Source organism: Andrographis paniculata, unplaced genomic scaffold (assembly GCF_009805555.1).
Source record: "Andrographis paniculata isolate CXL003 unplaced genomic scaffold, ASM980555v1 Contig34END, whole genome shotgun sequence".
NCBI classification, from domain to species: Eukaryota; Viridiplantae; Streptophyta; class Magnoliopsida; order Lamiales; family Acanthaceae; genus Andrographis; species Andrographis paniculata.
Window position 1 is genome coordinate 3760357 of NW_026137567.1, and position 16437 is coordinate 3776793.

A 16437-nucleotide genomic window follows, 5' to 3' on the forward strand; every position below is an offset into this window, starting at 1 on the left:
AAATCATTTAATACTTTTATTCTGCTTCATCTTGCCTATCTCTTCTTATCCTTCAAATATATTTGAAACTTTTTTTCCTACTCTATCCTATACACTGTCCAAGGTATGGTGCATTATTTGATTTTTAACACAGAAATTTAGATTAATAGTATTAAATAAAATAAATTGAAAATTAGGTGTTCATAAGAAAGAATTGTATATTTTTATTTTTTTGTGATGCAATATAATAAAAGTTTAACTAATTATTTTTTATTTTGAAAATATTGTAAAATTTGTAAAACTGAACAAATAAAAATATTATTCCCTCTATTCCATCGGAATTGAACCTTTTGATTAGGGACACGGTATTTAAGGTGAGAATGTTTAATTAGTTAATAATAATTAGTTATAATATTATTATATTATTTTTTGTATAATTAATAATACTTATAGTTTTAAAGTAAATTTAATATATATGATTAAAAAAATAAAAATATATGTTTAAATATTTAAAAATTATATAGCAATTAAAAAATATATGCAATATGAATATCATTTTGTAGAGAATTAAATTTTCTATAATACAAGTAAATAAAAAAATATTTTTTTTATTTATAATTAACATAAATCAGTTTTATAAAAAATTGTGTAGTTTTAAATATAGATAAAAATATTTATTTTTATAAGAGAGAGGTAGAAATAAAGAGGTTTTGAGTGGTCCTACGTCATTTATATTTGTTAAATATGTTTTGGTTTAATCATTTTTACCAAAATAAAAATGTGTCAATTGTTACGGGATAAATAAAAATAGAGTCAATTGTGGTGGGACAGAGGGAGTATAAAATATACAGAAGGAGAGTAGTTTATATTTATATAGTAAGTGATGTGTTATAAATAAATATATATATATATATGTATATATATTACTATAGTAGTATATATTGAATAATATTAAGACACAAATAGGAGTGTTGTATATTTTTTTTTGTTGACAGTCACACAAATATAATTTAAGCAATGTTGGAAACTTTTGTTTGCGGATAAATAAGTTAATAATGTATTTTCATAATAACTTGAACTTTCAGGTGAGACGGTCATTATGCACATCGGATATAGTATTAGAGTCGGTCTCACTGTTCCCATTTGCGGCATATGCATGTGCAAGTTTCGAATATGTCCACTTGCACCTGAATGGACATGTTGGGAACTCCTGTTTGCTAAATAAATTAATGGTTCTTTGCATCCGACAAGCAATATAATTTATATATAACATTTTATACATTTATATTATGCAAATAGATCTATAGTTTACACCAAAATTTTAAAACATTATATTTCCTAAGTCGAAAAAAAAGATAAAGTAAATAAATTTATACATCAAGCTCTAAGTATTATACATCACAACTTTTTAATAACTTTGGCCTTATCTTCACACAATGCATTTCGTAAAAAATATTTCATTATAAAAGTATCACTTTTTTATTCAAAATATTTCATTATAAAAGCACTTGACCAAATCAATAAACTAATCTGAATAAATTATCAAATTATTACACAATATATAATCAGACCGGATCGTCTGTCCCGGGCAGAACCCTGTCCCGCTATCCCATACACACGTGTGTGTGTGTGTATATACACATGTATGTATATATAAATACTGTGTATGGGGAGCCATGAGAATATGGTTTGTTTTTGGGATAGATGATCCCATGAGATAAATAACACATCACTAAGTTACATATTAACTTAAAACAATTAGCAAATCGTCACAAGAGAGATAATATATATTGTGCTATTTTCTTTATGGATATTTGCTAACTGGATCAAAATATTATTGTAATGAAATCAAAATACATTCTGCTAAAATCGAAATATATTTTGTTTTATATAATTATAAAATGTGCTATTCAAATATGTGTTATATTCTACATCGATAATTTTCTTTATAAATATTTGCTAATTAGATCAAATCAGTATCACTTTGATTTGACCTCATCAACACAGTAACCGGAGCAAATATATATATATGCAGTAATTTTGTTTGGTTCTATTTGAAATCGAAATCAACATTATTCCGTCGGTATATTTTTCAATAAAACTAAACTTTAAAAAAATATATATCATATCATATTAAAATATTATTAAAACAAAAATTTAAATGTAATATTTCATTTAAAATCAATTTCAAATCACATCGAAACAAACTCTAAATATTTCCTTTATGCCAAGATGCCATCATTCATTTGTCTTAATATTGTAAAGACAAAAAGACGATTTTATTCGCAAGTTTATTGCATATTTAATTACGCATAATTAATAATTAGTGAATAAAATAATGTGCTTCCCTGGACATGATTGTACAACGTTGACAAAAAATTTTAAGTTGTTACATGTGATTCTGCACTTTATTAAATATCTCAGATCTCTGCTACAGTCACGATCTCGCCACTAATACTACTATTATTAAATTTATTTTTTTATTACTCAGATTTATATGTATATATTTTAACAAGCCTAATTTAAATAAATAAACCAGAAGTTGAAATCTAAAATATATTTATATAGTCATAGTCACACTGACTGCATACAACATTATTACAAACATTGTATTATACTCCATCTGTTATGCAAATGTGTGTTCATCTAATCAGATACAAGTTTTAATAAAAGTGAATAATAATGGTTATCTTTTCTTTTTATAATAAAAAAAAATATATAAAAATATAATAATTTTTTACGTAAAAAAAAACGAGAATATTTTTCAATGACAATCAAAAAAAAAAAAATGAGTATAAATTTGAATGAATATTTATGTATATGTATATTTTGGGAATTGCATAGTGTAAATGGAAGTGAATAGTACATGGCCAAGTTCGAGAAATTTTATTGCATTCAGTGTTTAATCAATTATAGAAAAAAGTACATCAAAGTTTGGAAAAAAGACAAACCTACTTTACAAATGAAGAAATCTTGTTATAAATAAAAATGTGTTTCAGATACGTTTTAGGAGTTTTTTGATTAATTTACAAATGATAAAAATATCAAATTGATTTAATTTGATTTAAATAAATATTAGTACATATTTGAATGGAGACTCAATTTTTACATTTCCTTTACCGGAATCAATGTATCTGTCTTGTCATTTTAATCCATATATTTTTTTATTTTTTTTAGAATTTAAATAGTATTGTAGTATACTTAATCCTTTGTTTTATTACAAAATATTTCAAAATTTATTTGCAAAAAATATATAGATACATTTATACTAAAAAAATATAGCACTTCCTCCGTTCAATAATTATGTATCTATTTATTTTTTCCACGGAGTTTTAGAAATATTAGTATTATATTGGAATATAGTAGGAATAAAGTAAAAATGACCTTATTACTATTATGTGATATAAAAGGAAATAGTATTTGTGTAATATATTGGAATGTTGTAATGATATTTGTAATATCATGTAGATAGTACATTTACTATAAAAACAAAATAGATACTTTGTTATGGGACAGACTAAAATAGAAAAATGAATATTTTGTTATGGGACGGAGGGAGTATAATAATTTTTAAATATTAAATATATTTAAAATATTAATTCTTTTTTTAAAAAATAGTTAACAATTCGGAGTTTGAAAACATTTTGGTATACAATAGTGTTTGTTAGAATATTAGACTAAAATTATTTATTTCAATCATAAGAATACGTACATATTTATAGTGATATATAAATCGTTTAAATAAGGCAAAAATTTTATGAATCTCTTAAATAAGATAACTACCATAAATATAATATATTGCTTCTAAATATATTTTAACACCCTTCCTCAAACTCAAGATATGATCGAACAAACTTGAGTTTGTCAAAAGTGACCGAAAAAGATATAGCCGAGATTTTTCACATACGAATTTGAATTCGCCAAGATTGACTGAGAGTGATGTAGTCATCTACCGGCTCACAGTCAAAAACAAAACTCTCAACATCGTTAGAGTTAGAAATAGAACTTGTTCGTTCACAACGGAACTATAGCAGAAAACAAGACTTGCTCACTCTATAGAGCTAGAGTCGGAAACAGGACTCGCTCGCTCACAACAGAGCTAGAGTTGGAAACAGAACTCGCTCGCTCACACCAGAGTTAGAGTCAGAAACAGGACCCCCTCGCTCTCAATAGAGTTAGAGTCGAAAACATGATTTTCAACGGCATTAGAGTCGAAAGTAGACTATGTCAGTGGAGTAGTAAAGACGAAGACGACATAAAAAAACAATATGATCGTAGATAAAAAAAAAATATACATTAATAAAATATAAAAATATATACGCGATATAACGGGTCATGGATATGCCCGGAGAGAATTTGGCTCTAATACCATGTTAGAATATAAAACTAAAATTCTCTATTTCAATCATAACAGTATATGCATATTTATAGTGATATACAAATCGTCTAAATAAGACAATAATTCTACGAATATCTTAAATAAGATAACTACCATAAATATAATATATTACTTCTAAATATATTTCAACAATCATAAATTAATAATGTTTATTATCTTTGTTCACTTGTAAAGTTTATATTTTCTATTGATGAGAATACTAAAATAATAATATTTAAATAATAGCAGTGGTATTTTTGTATGTAAAGATTTATTATTATATTTTTATTCTTTGTAATCGAATTTGTTGTAATGATATTAATCGGAAGTTTGTTTGATTATCGTTTGAAATTGATATGAAATAAGGTTTTGATTTGAGTTTTTATTTAGTTCGAACAGAGGGAATAATAATACTAATAATAATAATAATAATCCCTCAGTCCAACATATTATATCAAGTAATTTTTATTTGTATTAGTCTCATATTTCATGTTATTCATATTTTAATCTCATTTTAAATTTTTATTTTATTTTAATTAGACTAATTAATTATATTAATATTATCTTAATCTATAATTATGTGTACTATATATATTGTAATTAATTTTACAAATATATTTTTAATTATTTACTAATTATAATTTTTCTAAATTTCGGTATCTATACATTATATCTAGGACTGAAAGGAGTAATAATAATAATAATAATAATAATAATAATAATAATGTATTTCTATATATAAAATTTTACCATAATTAGCAGTAAAAAACATTGAAACTAGACTATTGAGAATACATCTAGTCTTTTATTATACAAATTTGCTAAGATGGTTTGCTAGGGGATACTTGGGATTGGGGTACACTAGCCAGTATGTGTGTATATATATATATATAATATGTCTGCATAAACTAGTATTTCACCTAACATGGTATGAAATAACAAATATATACATACTGTATATAATCTCTCTCTCTCTCTCTCTAGATATATATATATATATATCCATGTGAGAATTCAGCCGAATTATTGATTAGACAGACAGGTTTTGATAAATTAAATTATTATTTGATTCGATCATATGATGAAACCACCCTTCCCTTGCAGACAGCAATAATTTATTTACACAACATCACCAACTTCAGATCGAACCACCAATATATATATATATATATATATACACACATAATTTATTTTAATTTGTAGCAGAGATCTGAGTATAAATTTCATCCACAAATTCCAATTCCTCCCACAACCAAACATGTCGTCCACAGTTCTCAAAATGCCAACAACACAATCGATGATCAATCCTCCAATGATTCTGAGGAACCATAAGACATCTGCACCTCACACCGTAAAATCCAGTCACCGGCGGCGACCGGAAGCTGCCGGTTTCCGGCGGTCCGATTTTAGGGTTTCGGCAGCCTGCAGATTCCCTTTGTCTGCAGTAGCCATGGATTCATCTACAGAGGTTTCTGATTCTAAGGAGGAGGAGGAAAAGAGAATTAATAATAATAATAATGTCCTATTGCCGGAGCTGATGCCGGAGCACGTGGCGATAATCATGGACGGGCACGGGAGATGGGCGAAGGCGAGAGGGCTGCCGAGGGAGAAAGGGCACTTTGCCGGCCATGCCAACCTTAAGCATATCCTACTCAGTGCACAGTACAAATTTGGGATTAAAGTTCTTACTGTTTATGCTTTCTCTACTGAGAATTGGAAGAGGTCTGAGGTAATTATTTAATTACCTTTATTTATTTATATATTCAATTGATGAATTTCATTAATCTGGTTTAGTTAATTATATATATATATATATATGTTCATAATATTGTAATAATATGTATATGTATACATGGGAACAGGAGGAGATCAAGTTCTTGATGGGAGGGTACGAGGGTTTGATTCGATCATACGTCATGGAATTTATACAACGGTAATCAAATCGCTCCTATTTTATGTGTTATAATTTTGATATATTTATACATATATTGTCATTTTTCCATTGGTTTTTGTTTAGAATGTTTTTATTTTATAATTTATATTCTCTTCGATCAACTAAATAGGCAAGTATATATATATATATATATATATATATTTGGTCTTATAAAATTATGCTTAAAACTTTTGGATACAAAATATTATTTGTATCCATTTTTGTAATGGTAGGGTCGGAATTTTATAGGATTAGTAATGTTAACTTTTAGAGGCATGGATCAATCGATGATCCGGTCAAGTCAGCATAGTGTTGATTTGACCAAATTAGCATATACAACGGGTAACCATCTTATATTTATACATATTTTAACATATTTATAATACAAACCTATATTATATTATAACTCAGCAACATGTGCTGAGATATATAAAATATATGATGGTCTCTCATATGGTACATGTTGCTGACCCGATAAAACAAATACAATGTTAACTTGATCAGATCAGCGCAATTTTTAAATTAAACTAGTATGAGTGTAAGAAATATGTAAGGTCCGCAAGTAACATTTGTGTAATTGACGAAAAAATAGTAAATATAAATTTAAACAAAAAAAAAGGGTAAAATGACACATTTTTACAAGATAGAAAAATAATAAATTAAAAAGAATAATAGTATTATATTTCCGAATAAGTTTGTGTAAGAATAAAAACTCAAGCATTACACCTTAAATTTTGTGGAGATGGTATTTAGATAAATCGAGATGAAAAATAAAAATAAAATAATAACTAAACAAAAATCTATTCAAAAATAAATAATCTTGATAAGAATATAAACACATACCTCATTTTTATCGAATCTTAAAAAAGAGAATATGATATGAAAGAAAAAGAAACCAATCTTTTTTTACCTAAACAAGAACATGTTCGGAATGTGTATAGAAACGGGTTGCGATTCTCGGCCATCGGCGACAAATCGAGGCTTCCGGAGTCGATGCAATCCGCGATAAGGGAGGCGGAGGAGTCGAGCAAAAACAACAAAGGGCTACATTTTGTAATGGCACTTAACTACAGCGGCCGGCTCGACATAACCCAAGCGATGAAAAAAATTGCCAGGAAAGTGGAAAAAGGGAGCCTTGCAGCCGAAGATGTTAGCGATGAGTTGCTGCAGCAGCACCTGATGACGAGCTCCATCGACATTCCCGACCCGGATTTGCTCATTAGGACAAGCGGAGAGAGGAGACTCAGCAACTTCTTGCTCTGGCAATTGGCCTATGCCGAATTCTATGTTATTGACAAAATGTTCCCCGACTTGGACGAGGTCGACCTTGCCGAGGCTCTTGTTTATTTCCAAGGCCGACAGAGACGATTTGGTGGGCGTAGCAAAGAAGATCAAGAAAATCATCATAAAGATGATAAAATTTGATGTAGAGATCATTTCGATTGTTGTTATTGTTTTTTTTTTTTTTTTCTTCATATGTTTAGCAATAAAGTTTTCTTTGTTGGTTTTCTTTATTTGTTCATTGTGAAATTGGAGTGATCTTTGTGCTTTGAAGTTGTTTTCATGTTCTTGATTCTCTCTATGGTAAATGTGGTTTTCTTTCTTTTTTTGTCTTTTTTTTTTTAAAGATGCATATAAACATATAGTTTTTCAAAAAGACTTTGGAACTTCTAGAAATGACAAAATTTTTAGGGTTGTTGGAAAAAAAAAAAAAAAAAAACACTAACTTCAAAACAATTTTTTTTATGGCAACGGATAGAATGTTGAATTTAAAATTTAGCATTGCGCTGAAAAAGACATTTTGTGTTGCACACAATATTATGACAAATAATACATTGTATATATTAATATAATATAAATACATCAACACATCCGTCGGATCTGGTTTGCAGGTATTAGATTCGGCGGAGGGTTTACCCAGTGCGTACTTTCGGGAAGCGGTTGCGGGTTCCCACGTCATCCAAAAAAAAAAATACATCAACACATGCTACAATCACATACAACACACACAAGAGTTGATGTTAAAATATGACATATTCTTATACAGTACACGTATAATAATGAACAACTTTAATAAAAATATATGTTATTTGTATATATTATAGGTGCTGAATTTTTCAAATACACGCGGTAACTATTCAATTTATTTATACACAACTTCTAAAGTTCCAATTAAAAAAATAAAAAAAAAATGAACAAAATTACACAAGACAAACCTTAATTAAACTGATCTTCCTTTGATTATTGAAAAAATAAATTCAATCATAAAATTGGAAACAAATAAAAAAGTGTTTTGGTACCTGTTAGGTGTAAAACAACAATCAATAAATCCATCCCATCGTCATTGGCATCATCATCATCAATTTCTCTATAATTGGGAAACAAATATTGTATTACAATTGTATTGAAAAAGAAAATTATGAAATTATAAAATAATCTTACAATTCAAGTAACATAGCTAATTAGATAGTTGCTGGAAAATTTGTTGAAGAATCTTGATTGATATCTACATCTGCAAAATAAATATAAAACTATTAATATACTTCATTTTAATTATAATAAGTATGAAAAAATTAAATAAATAAAAACAAAAACTTTTTACTCTTTTCAAGTTCTTGTACAAGTTAAGATCATCATTAATTGTATTTTTGCACAAACTTAAAGGTTTGTTTCTTTAGCAATTTTTCTTAAATTTTATTATTTGAATTTTGTGTTTTTTGAAAAAAAAAAAATTATCTCACAAAATATCTCATAAAACATTATTTTCATACTAAATTCAAACTAAAATTTTTCCAAACTCATAACCAAAAAAAAAAAAAACACCTAATTCTCTACCTTTAAGCATTTCAAATTAAATTCTATCCAAAGATTAGAAATAAATAGAAAAAATATTTCAAATCCAGCTAGATGTAAAAAAACAATCAAGCAACTCATCCCAACATCTTTGTCATCGTCATAATTTTTACATAATAAGAAAACAAACGCATTACATATTTATATTGAAAAAATATTGAAGCAATATTCAAAAGATGAAATTATAATATAATCTTACGCTTCAAAGCAAAAACCAATTAGCTTTGTGATACCCGAAGTTGATAGAGATAAGTTGGGAAGAATATGATACATTGGTGTTGAATATAGATTAAATTAATTGAATATACCGTTTATATCAACAATGTACGCATTTTTTTTTTTCGTAAGTTCACTTGAAGGAACTCTAGAGTTAAATGTGTTGACCTGTATGGTCAATTTTATTGCGGGCTGGGGTGTCACAATTGATATTAAAGTCGGCCTGCGACAGTCCATAGTCGTTTACTGGACTATTGAGGGCCTAGCAATTGACAGATCTTTGAGGTGCAACGTGGACGTTGCATTCTTAAGTCGGGGAGGATCTGATACTTCATAGTTGAATACAGATTAAATAGACTACTCATAGGGCATGGATCAACTGTTGATTTGACCATATCAGCATATGCTATAGGGGTGATCAGTATATATTTATACATATTTTATCATATTTATAATACAACATATATTAAATTATAACTCGGCATATATTATTTTATAACACAATATATATTGAGATATGTATAAACATATATTGGTCACTCATATGACATATGTTGATCCAGTCAAATCAGTACAATACTGACTTGGTCGGATCAACATAGGATCTGCAGCACTACTCATATCAACAATGTGTATATTTTTCTTCGAAAATCCACTTGAAAAAACTTTGTAGTTAAGTGTTTTTGCTTTAGGATAATTTGAATAATTTTAGGATGAATGATTATCGGGAAATCTTTCAAGCTACACGTGAGTGGGGATAAAAGTGATGAAATATGTCATCTTGACCTATAAGGCCAGCTTAACCCCCGCCCGATTTGTATAGCTTACTGGCCGAAGTGTCACGTAGATAGTTGCCGAAAAAATTGTTAAAGAATCTGGATTAATATTTTCATCCGCAAAATAAATACAACATTGTTAATATACTTCATATAAGTTTTTTAAAAAAAAAAAATGTTTTGCTTTTTTCAATTTTTGCAATTTCCTTATACAAATCAAGATCATAATCAATTAGATATTTATCCAAGCTTAAATTTGAAATTTTCTGCCATTATCATTCCAAGAGAAATTCAATTAAAAAATATTATAAATTAATAGAAAAATATTTCAAAAAGATAAAATCATAATATAATTTTACACTTTTAAGTAAACCAGCCAATTACATAATTGCCATAAAAATTTTCGAAAAATTTTGATTGATATTTTCATTTCTAAAATAAACACAAAACTGTATGTTTGTTTTGTGATATTGTTAAAAATGAAACTGTGTAGGAAATAAAAAAAAAAAAATTAATATGTATAGTATATTAATTTTTTAATTATCATAAATACTATAATATTAATAAAAACAAAGAAACAGTTTACTATTTTCAATTTCTTCGATTTTTGGAATCTTTTTACAAGTTAAAATTAATTAAAAATGCCTTACCCACCCTTATTTGTTGTGTTGTCAATAAAAATATTGAAAATATATATAAAAAAATAAAAATAAAAATTGTACATTGCTTATTGTAAAGTCATCACCATATTTCACCATAAGTAGAAAAATATAAATAATATATTCATCCGCTCATTGAAATGGTTGACACTTTCTATTTTCGTCCATTTCAAAACAAGGTTACTATTTCCTAATTTAATAAATTTACTATATACCTAACATAATAAATACGCTTTTAATTTACATTATATTACATAAATCTCGTTACTTTTATATTACACAATACTAGTAGCGTATTTTCATCTTTTTCACTACAATTCATTATAATACTAATATTAAAAAATTTATGTGCAAAAAGTAAACGACAACCTTGCATCGAAACAAATGGAGTATTTTATTCGAAAACGCTTTTTTCCTTAAATATACATTTATATTTATATATATATATATATTCTTTTGAATTTCCCCACACTCTTCCACTTGCTTAATGGGCTTTCCCTCCAAGACGTGTTGGCTATACAATTCGAACCAACCACGTTTTCCATGATTCATAATATTTTATGCAAGAGTTGAGGTAGTCGAACAAGAAAAATTATAATTAGATATTGAAATTTTTACTATAGAAGAAAATTGAATTCAAAACAAAAAAATATATATATTTATAGATTCGCAAATCTTAAATATATATATATATACCCCAAAAATTAAGAAAAGAGAGATCTTGTAGGACCAAAAAAAATATCGGAACTCATTATTTTTTTAATAAGTTTGATTTGTTGGGACACTTCAAATAAACCAAATGACTTTTGCCAAATTCTAAACATAAGTAGAAAACGCGACGAAAATTTAAAAACAAAAAAACAAAAAAAAATCAATGTTCATCAAGAGGATTCAGTGGTTAATTCTATCGTTTACTTAGATGATAATAGATTAATAATTTAATTTATTGTTGAAAATTTAATTTATGATTAGTTTGTAATTGTCGAAACTAGATAATAGGTGACTGAGAAATGTATTGGGTCAAAATAATAATAAATTGTATTTATATTATTAATTTGTTTCTTTTGCAAAAATATTTTAATATATTTTTTCAAAAAAACTAATATATTCACTCCCCAATACTAGGTCATTCTTACATTGTATGTTTTTATTTATTATTATTATTTTTTTTTGGCTAACAATTTTGTGTTGATTATCAGGTATTGTAAATTTTATATTGCATTGATATTATATTAATATATATTTTATGTTATTATTAGAATTTATATTCAAATATCTGAACGTACAATAATTTATAAATTAAATTAATATATACTCAAGTTGTGATTGCAGCATGGCGCAGCATGGCACGTTAGCTAAAAAAATCAAGCAATTATTACATAATAATAATAATATTTTTATTATTATTAAATATATGTTGAAATATTTAAGCATACAATAATATATTAAATTAAAATATCCTCAAGTTGTCGATTGTGGCCTGGCACGTTAGCTAAATCGACTTTGACCAGAGATGGGTCTACTTAACTTTGACTGATCTTGTTTTTATTTAAACTAACATAATATATATATATATATATATATATATTAACTTTTACCTTTATTTAAAAAAACAAAAAAAAAAAAAAGATAAGCCCAATTGTGTTAAGCCCAATAGAGTAATGGGCTAATGGATCAAACTAAAGAAGTTTCCCGCTACAATATCTAACCTAACTTGTATCTAAGCTGAAGCGAGTTAAGTTGGGCTTAGACTCTTTTTTCGGCCCACTTAAATCTACAATAATCTTCTATTCTTATAGGGTAGTGGACCTTATGCCCTAGTTTGTTTGTTTTTTTTTTTAAATAATAATTTAATACTATCTATATCATACTCTAAAAGTTTTATTTTGCAAAAATATTTTTATTAATGTTTTATAATACTAATAGAAGAATATTTATACAAAAATTTATACAGATATAAAGATATTTTTAATGTTAAGTACAATAACGACAAAAAGTAAATATGACCCTTAGTGTTTCATTAGTGTAGAAATTTTATTAATTTTGATTTCAAAATTCACGATGATCTGGTAGTATTTAAACAGTTAAATAAAAAATTTAAGGAATAATTTTTGATGATCTTGTGATTATGATGTCATGAGTTTAAATTTGACCCCTAATTTAGTAAGTATGAGATCATATGTGTTAGAATATTTCATTTTTTAATTCAAATAAAATCTTAATACCAACAACAATAATAATAATAATAATAATAATAATAATAAAGAAGAAAGTGTATAAATACACAGAGCTTAGTTATAGCTGGATATTATTGATGGTAATAAAAATTCTTGCAAAAACCCTCGTGGGTGGTTTTTACCTATAGGGAACCTGGGGCTGGGGGTAAATGGCAATGGTATGCCCGAAGGCCGAAGCTCCCGATCGAGGCCTTCGCTGCCCACGTTTCTCCGGTTTGCATCTCTTTCCTGTTCTATCCATTGATCGATCTCTGCTCTGCCCTACTTTTGGTGTTAATACGTATCGATTAATCTATGCATATACGTGGCTCTACTTCCTCTGTTCAAGATTCATTCATTCATTCATTTGCGCTGCTTGCTCTTCCCTAACGCAGCCTTTCCATGGCGTTCGGTGTTTATGTATTTTCTCGTATACCTTGCTCTGATCCAATCTCGATTATGATCTGTTTAATTAAAATATCTCGATTTTGCAATTCTTCCCCTGTTTCTCCTCCGTATTTCTAGGTCTAATTATTTGCCCTAATCTTCTGTAAAATGGTAGAATACAATCTAATATTTATTTATTTACTTATTTTTGCTATTGATCGGCAGCCTGCTGTCTGTCTGATTTTGCGTGGAGGGGTTTCTGGAAGAAGTGGTGATTTATTTGGCTGTTGATTGTAACTTGGGATTAATTTTAACAGTAGGGCACAACAAACAGAGCGAGGTGATTTATATTGTAAGGTTCTTCTTCTATAGTGTGATGGTGTAATTATATTTTTTGTTTTGAAGTTTCTGTTGATTGTATTCTTCTTGGCAAGTTTTGTGGTAAAAGTCGATACATATATATATATATATATGCATTGAAGTTAAGTTAAGGTAAAAGGGCAAGTCAATGGGGGCAATGTAGTAAGATATGGATGTGATTATGAGCTATTTGTAGTTCTTGATTGAATTTGGCTCTAAAATTTTGAACTAATATGTAGCATTACTATCGATTTTGAGTTTAATGCGATGTTCTTAATCAGACCACACATTAATAGTTAGTTAATCGAATCTTGTTCAACTTCCATGTGAAGTGTGTATTCACTTGTTACTAATGCATTCTACCTCTGCTCTGTGCGACTTTTTGCTGTATACATGTTCTTGTTTTTGTCGGATTTACACTTACGGTTGGTATATCATGATAGTCAATATTCATTCTGTTTGATTACATGTGTGGCACAGTCTAAATTCGCTTATTAGCGTAAATTATGTCATCATTTGGGGCTAAGTAATTTTGGATGAGCTAGCTTTTAGGTATATTTCTTGCAAATAAGAATTTTCTCTATCGAAGAATTCTCTAAAAGTTAAATGTAATCGCGAAAGCTTTCCTAAGTTTTTCGCAACTTTGCTATACAAGTCAGCAACTTATTCGACAACTGGTTGCTGTAGCTATTGTAAGGTTTGATGGATTTAAGTAGAACGATTTCCGGGAGAATATCTGCATTCACATCCCAACTGATAACATCATATAAATGTCAATAGGGTTTTACTTAACACCTATATATACTTGTTGAATACTCTCTTTAAAATTAAGATCGAAACATACTAATGAAAATACTTGATTTGCCCTAGACACAAGTTTGTCGGGCTATATCACCAAATTCTCGTTTTCTGCGTGTATTTTTATCTTGATTTTACTTAATTTCGTTTCAACATTTGCTTGACTAATTGCGCAGTGCAGATGGCTGACGTAGCAAAGGATCTAACGGCGGGGAGTTTTGGTGGCGCGGCGCAGTTGGTATGCGGCCACCCTTTCGACACCATAAAGGTGAAGCTTCAAAGCGCGCCGGTTCCATCCAGTGGCCAACCACCCAAATACGCCGGGGCCATAGATGCCGTTAAACAGACACTAGCTTCTGACGGGGCGAGGGGTTTGTACAAAGGCATGGGAGCTCCACTCGCAACAGTCGCGGCCTTAAATGCGGTGATCTTCACAGTCCGAGGCCAGATAGAGTCGCATTTGAGGTCTTCCCCGGGCGCTCCTCTTACAGTCGGCCAGCAAGTCGTTTGCGGCGCCGGAGCTGGTGCGGCCGTTTCGTTTTTGGCATGCCCGACAGAGTTGATAAAGTGCAGGTCAGTTAAAAAATGCAACCGATTTTTCACAATCGATCAATTCGACTAATTTGAGCGTATTCAATTCAGATTACAAGCTCAGAGTGCAACGGCAACGTACGCCGGGCCGATGGACGTGGCGAGACACGTGATTCGATCAGAGGGCGGCGTTCTGGGTCTGTTCAAGGGATTGGTCCCGACATTGGCTCGTGAAGTTCCGGGAAACGCGATTATGTTCGGAATTTACGAAGCGCTGAAGCAGTACTACGCAGGCGGGCAGGATACTTCGCGTTTAGGAAGAGGGTCGCTGATAATGGCGGGAGGTATTGCTGGGGCATCGTTTTGGGCATTAGTTTATCCAACTGACGTCGTAAAAAGCATTGTGCAGGTCGACGACTACAAGAATCCGAAGTTTTCGGGCACGATCGACGCGTTCAAAAAGATCGTGAAGGTCGAAGGGCGTAAAGGGCTTTACAAGGGGTTCGGACCAGCGATGGCCCGGAGCGTTCCGGCGAATGCTGCTTGCTTCTTGGTGTACGAGGTATGTAGGTCTAGTTTAGGATGATTCTTGGATATTCTATGATCTGCCATTGTTAGAACTTGCTGAATGAATGAATTTGGGACAGTTTGGGGATCTGGCAAAGTTATCAGTTTTCTTACAGGCCTGTTTTGGATTTATTTATGTATGAAGTAGCAAATTCATTTGTAAATGAAAATGTTAGTAGGTTGCACTAGCTTACGTATGTTTGTTGGTTTAGCTAAAGATATTGAATTTTGTTTGATTTGATCACTGATTTTTTGTTTCTTTTTTTTTTTTTTTTTTTTTTTTTACAATTTGATTCAATTGTTGCACAATTTTATTTTATTTTTTTGGGCGATTTTGTAATTCAAACGACTAATATTTTAAAAGAAATTAGTTTTTTCATGGGAAATGATTTTTTCCACAAAATAAGAAATAATTTGTATAATTATTTATCTTTCATATTTGCAATACTTAAATCAAATTTATAAGTGATGAAATTAATATCATAATTAACATTCGTGACACATTGATTACTTTAACCACTAAATTAATCTAGACCATAGATGGATTTTAAAATTTAACAACTAAAATTTGTTTATTATGGCTCCATACCCGGACAGATATAACTATTACAAAACTCAACTTCAATTCTGTTCACCCAACGTTTTTGGATTTATTGATATTTTGGGTGTGATATAAAATATAATATTTTAAGTTAAATATATTTTTTTTATTTTTTGTAATAAGTGTTTTTTTTTATTTATATGTACGTATATTTTTGTATGTGATATAGATAATTATATAAAA

At 28.9% G+C, this 16437-nt stretch overlaps 2 protein-coding genes across 9 annotated transcripts; both read left to right on the top strand.

Moving 5' to 3' along the window:
* The first annotated feature begins 5540 nt into the window (after nucleotides 1–5540).
* Nucleotides 5541–7799, top strand: LOC127248751 (uncharacterized). The gene is made up of 3 exons (XM_051271268.1): nucleotides 5541–6086; nucleotides 6220–6290; nucleotides 7232–7799. Exons 1-3 carry the CDS (start codon nucleotides 5616–5618, stop codon nucleotides 7713–7715), a joined length of 1026 nt encoding a protein of 341 aa, XP_051127225.1. The 5' UTR covers nucleotides 5541–5615; the 3' UTR covers nucleotides 7716–7799.
* A 5316-nt stretch (nucleotides 7800–13115) lies between these two features.
* On the top strand, nucleotides 13116–15897 carry LOC127248925 (mitochondrial carnitine/acylcarnitine carrier-like protein). Of its 8 annotated transcripts, XM_051271498.1 has the most exons (5): nucleotides 13136–13244; nucleotides 13360–13430; nucleotides 13623–13749; nucleotides 14732–15128; nucleotides 15198–15897. In XM_051271498.1, exons 4-5 carry the CDS (start codon nucleotides 14737–14739, stop codon nucleotides 15670–15672), a joined length of 867 nt encoding a protein of 288 aa, XP_051127455.1. In that variant the 5' UTR covers nucleotides 13136–13244; nucleotides 13360–13430; nucleotides 13623–13749; nucleotides 14732–14736; the 3' UTR covers nucleotides 15673–15897. The 8 variants fall into 8 exon arrangements, with proteins under 8 accessions (XP_051127454.1, XP_051127460.1, XP_051127453.1 ...); XM_051271497.1 differs by lacking the exon at nucleotides 13360–13430 and having other exon boundaries at nucleotides 13116–13244; XM_051271503.1 differs by lacking the exon at nucleotides 13360–13430 and having other exon boundaries at nucleotides 13116–13244; nucleotides 13623–13737.
* Nucleotides 15898–16437: the final 540 nt, after the last annotated feature.

Coding starts and splice junctions, on each gene's coding strand:
- LOC127248925 (XM_051271496.1), top strand. CDS start 13,181: ATGGCAATGGTATGCCCGAAGGCCGAAGCTCCCGATCGAGGCCTTCGC. Junction 13,245..14,731: donor TCGCTGCCCACGTTTCTCCG/GTTTGCATCTCT, acceptor CTAATTGCGCAG/TGCAGATGGCTGACGTAGCA. Junction 15,129..15,197: donor ACAGAGTTGATAAAGTGCAG/GTCAGTTAAAAA, acceptor TATTCAATTCAG/ATTACAAGCTCAGAGTGCAA.
- LOC127248751 (XM_051271268.1), top strand. CDS start 5,616: ATGTCGTCCACAGTTCTCAAAATGCCAACAACACAATCGATGATCAAT. Junction 6,087..6,219: donor AGAATTGGAAGAGGTCTGAG/GTAATTATTTAA, acceptor ACATGGGAACAG/GAGGAGATCAAGTTCTTGAT. Junction 6,291..7,231: donor GTCATGGAATTTATACAACG/GTAATCAAATCG, acceptor GAATGTGTATAG/AAACGGGTTGCGATTCTCGG.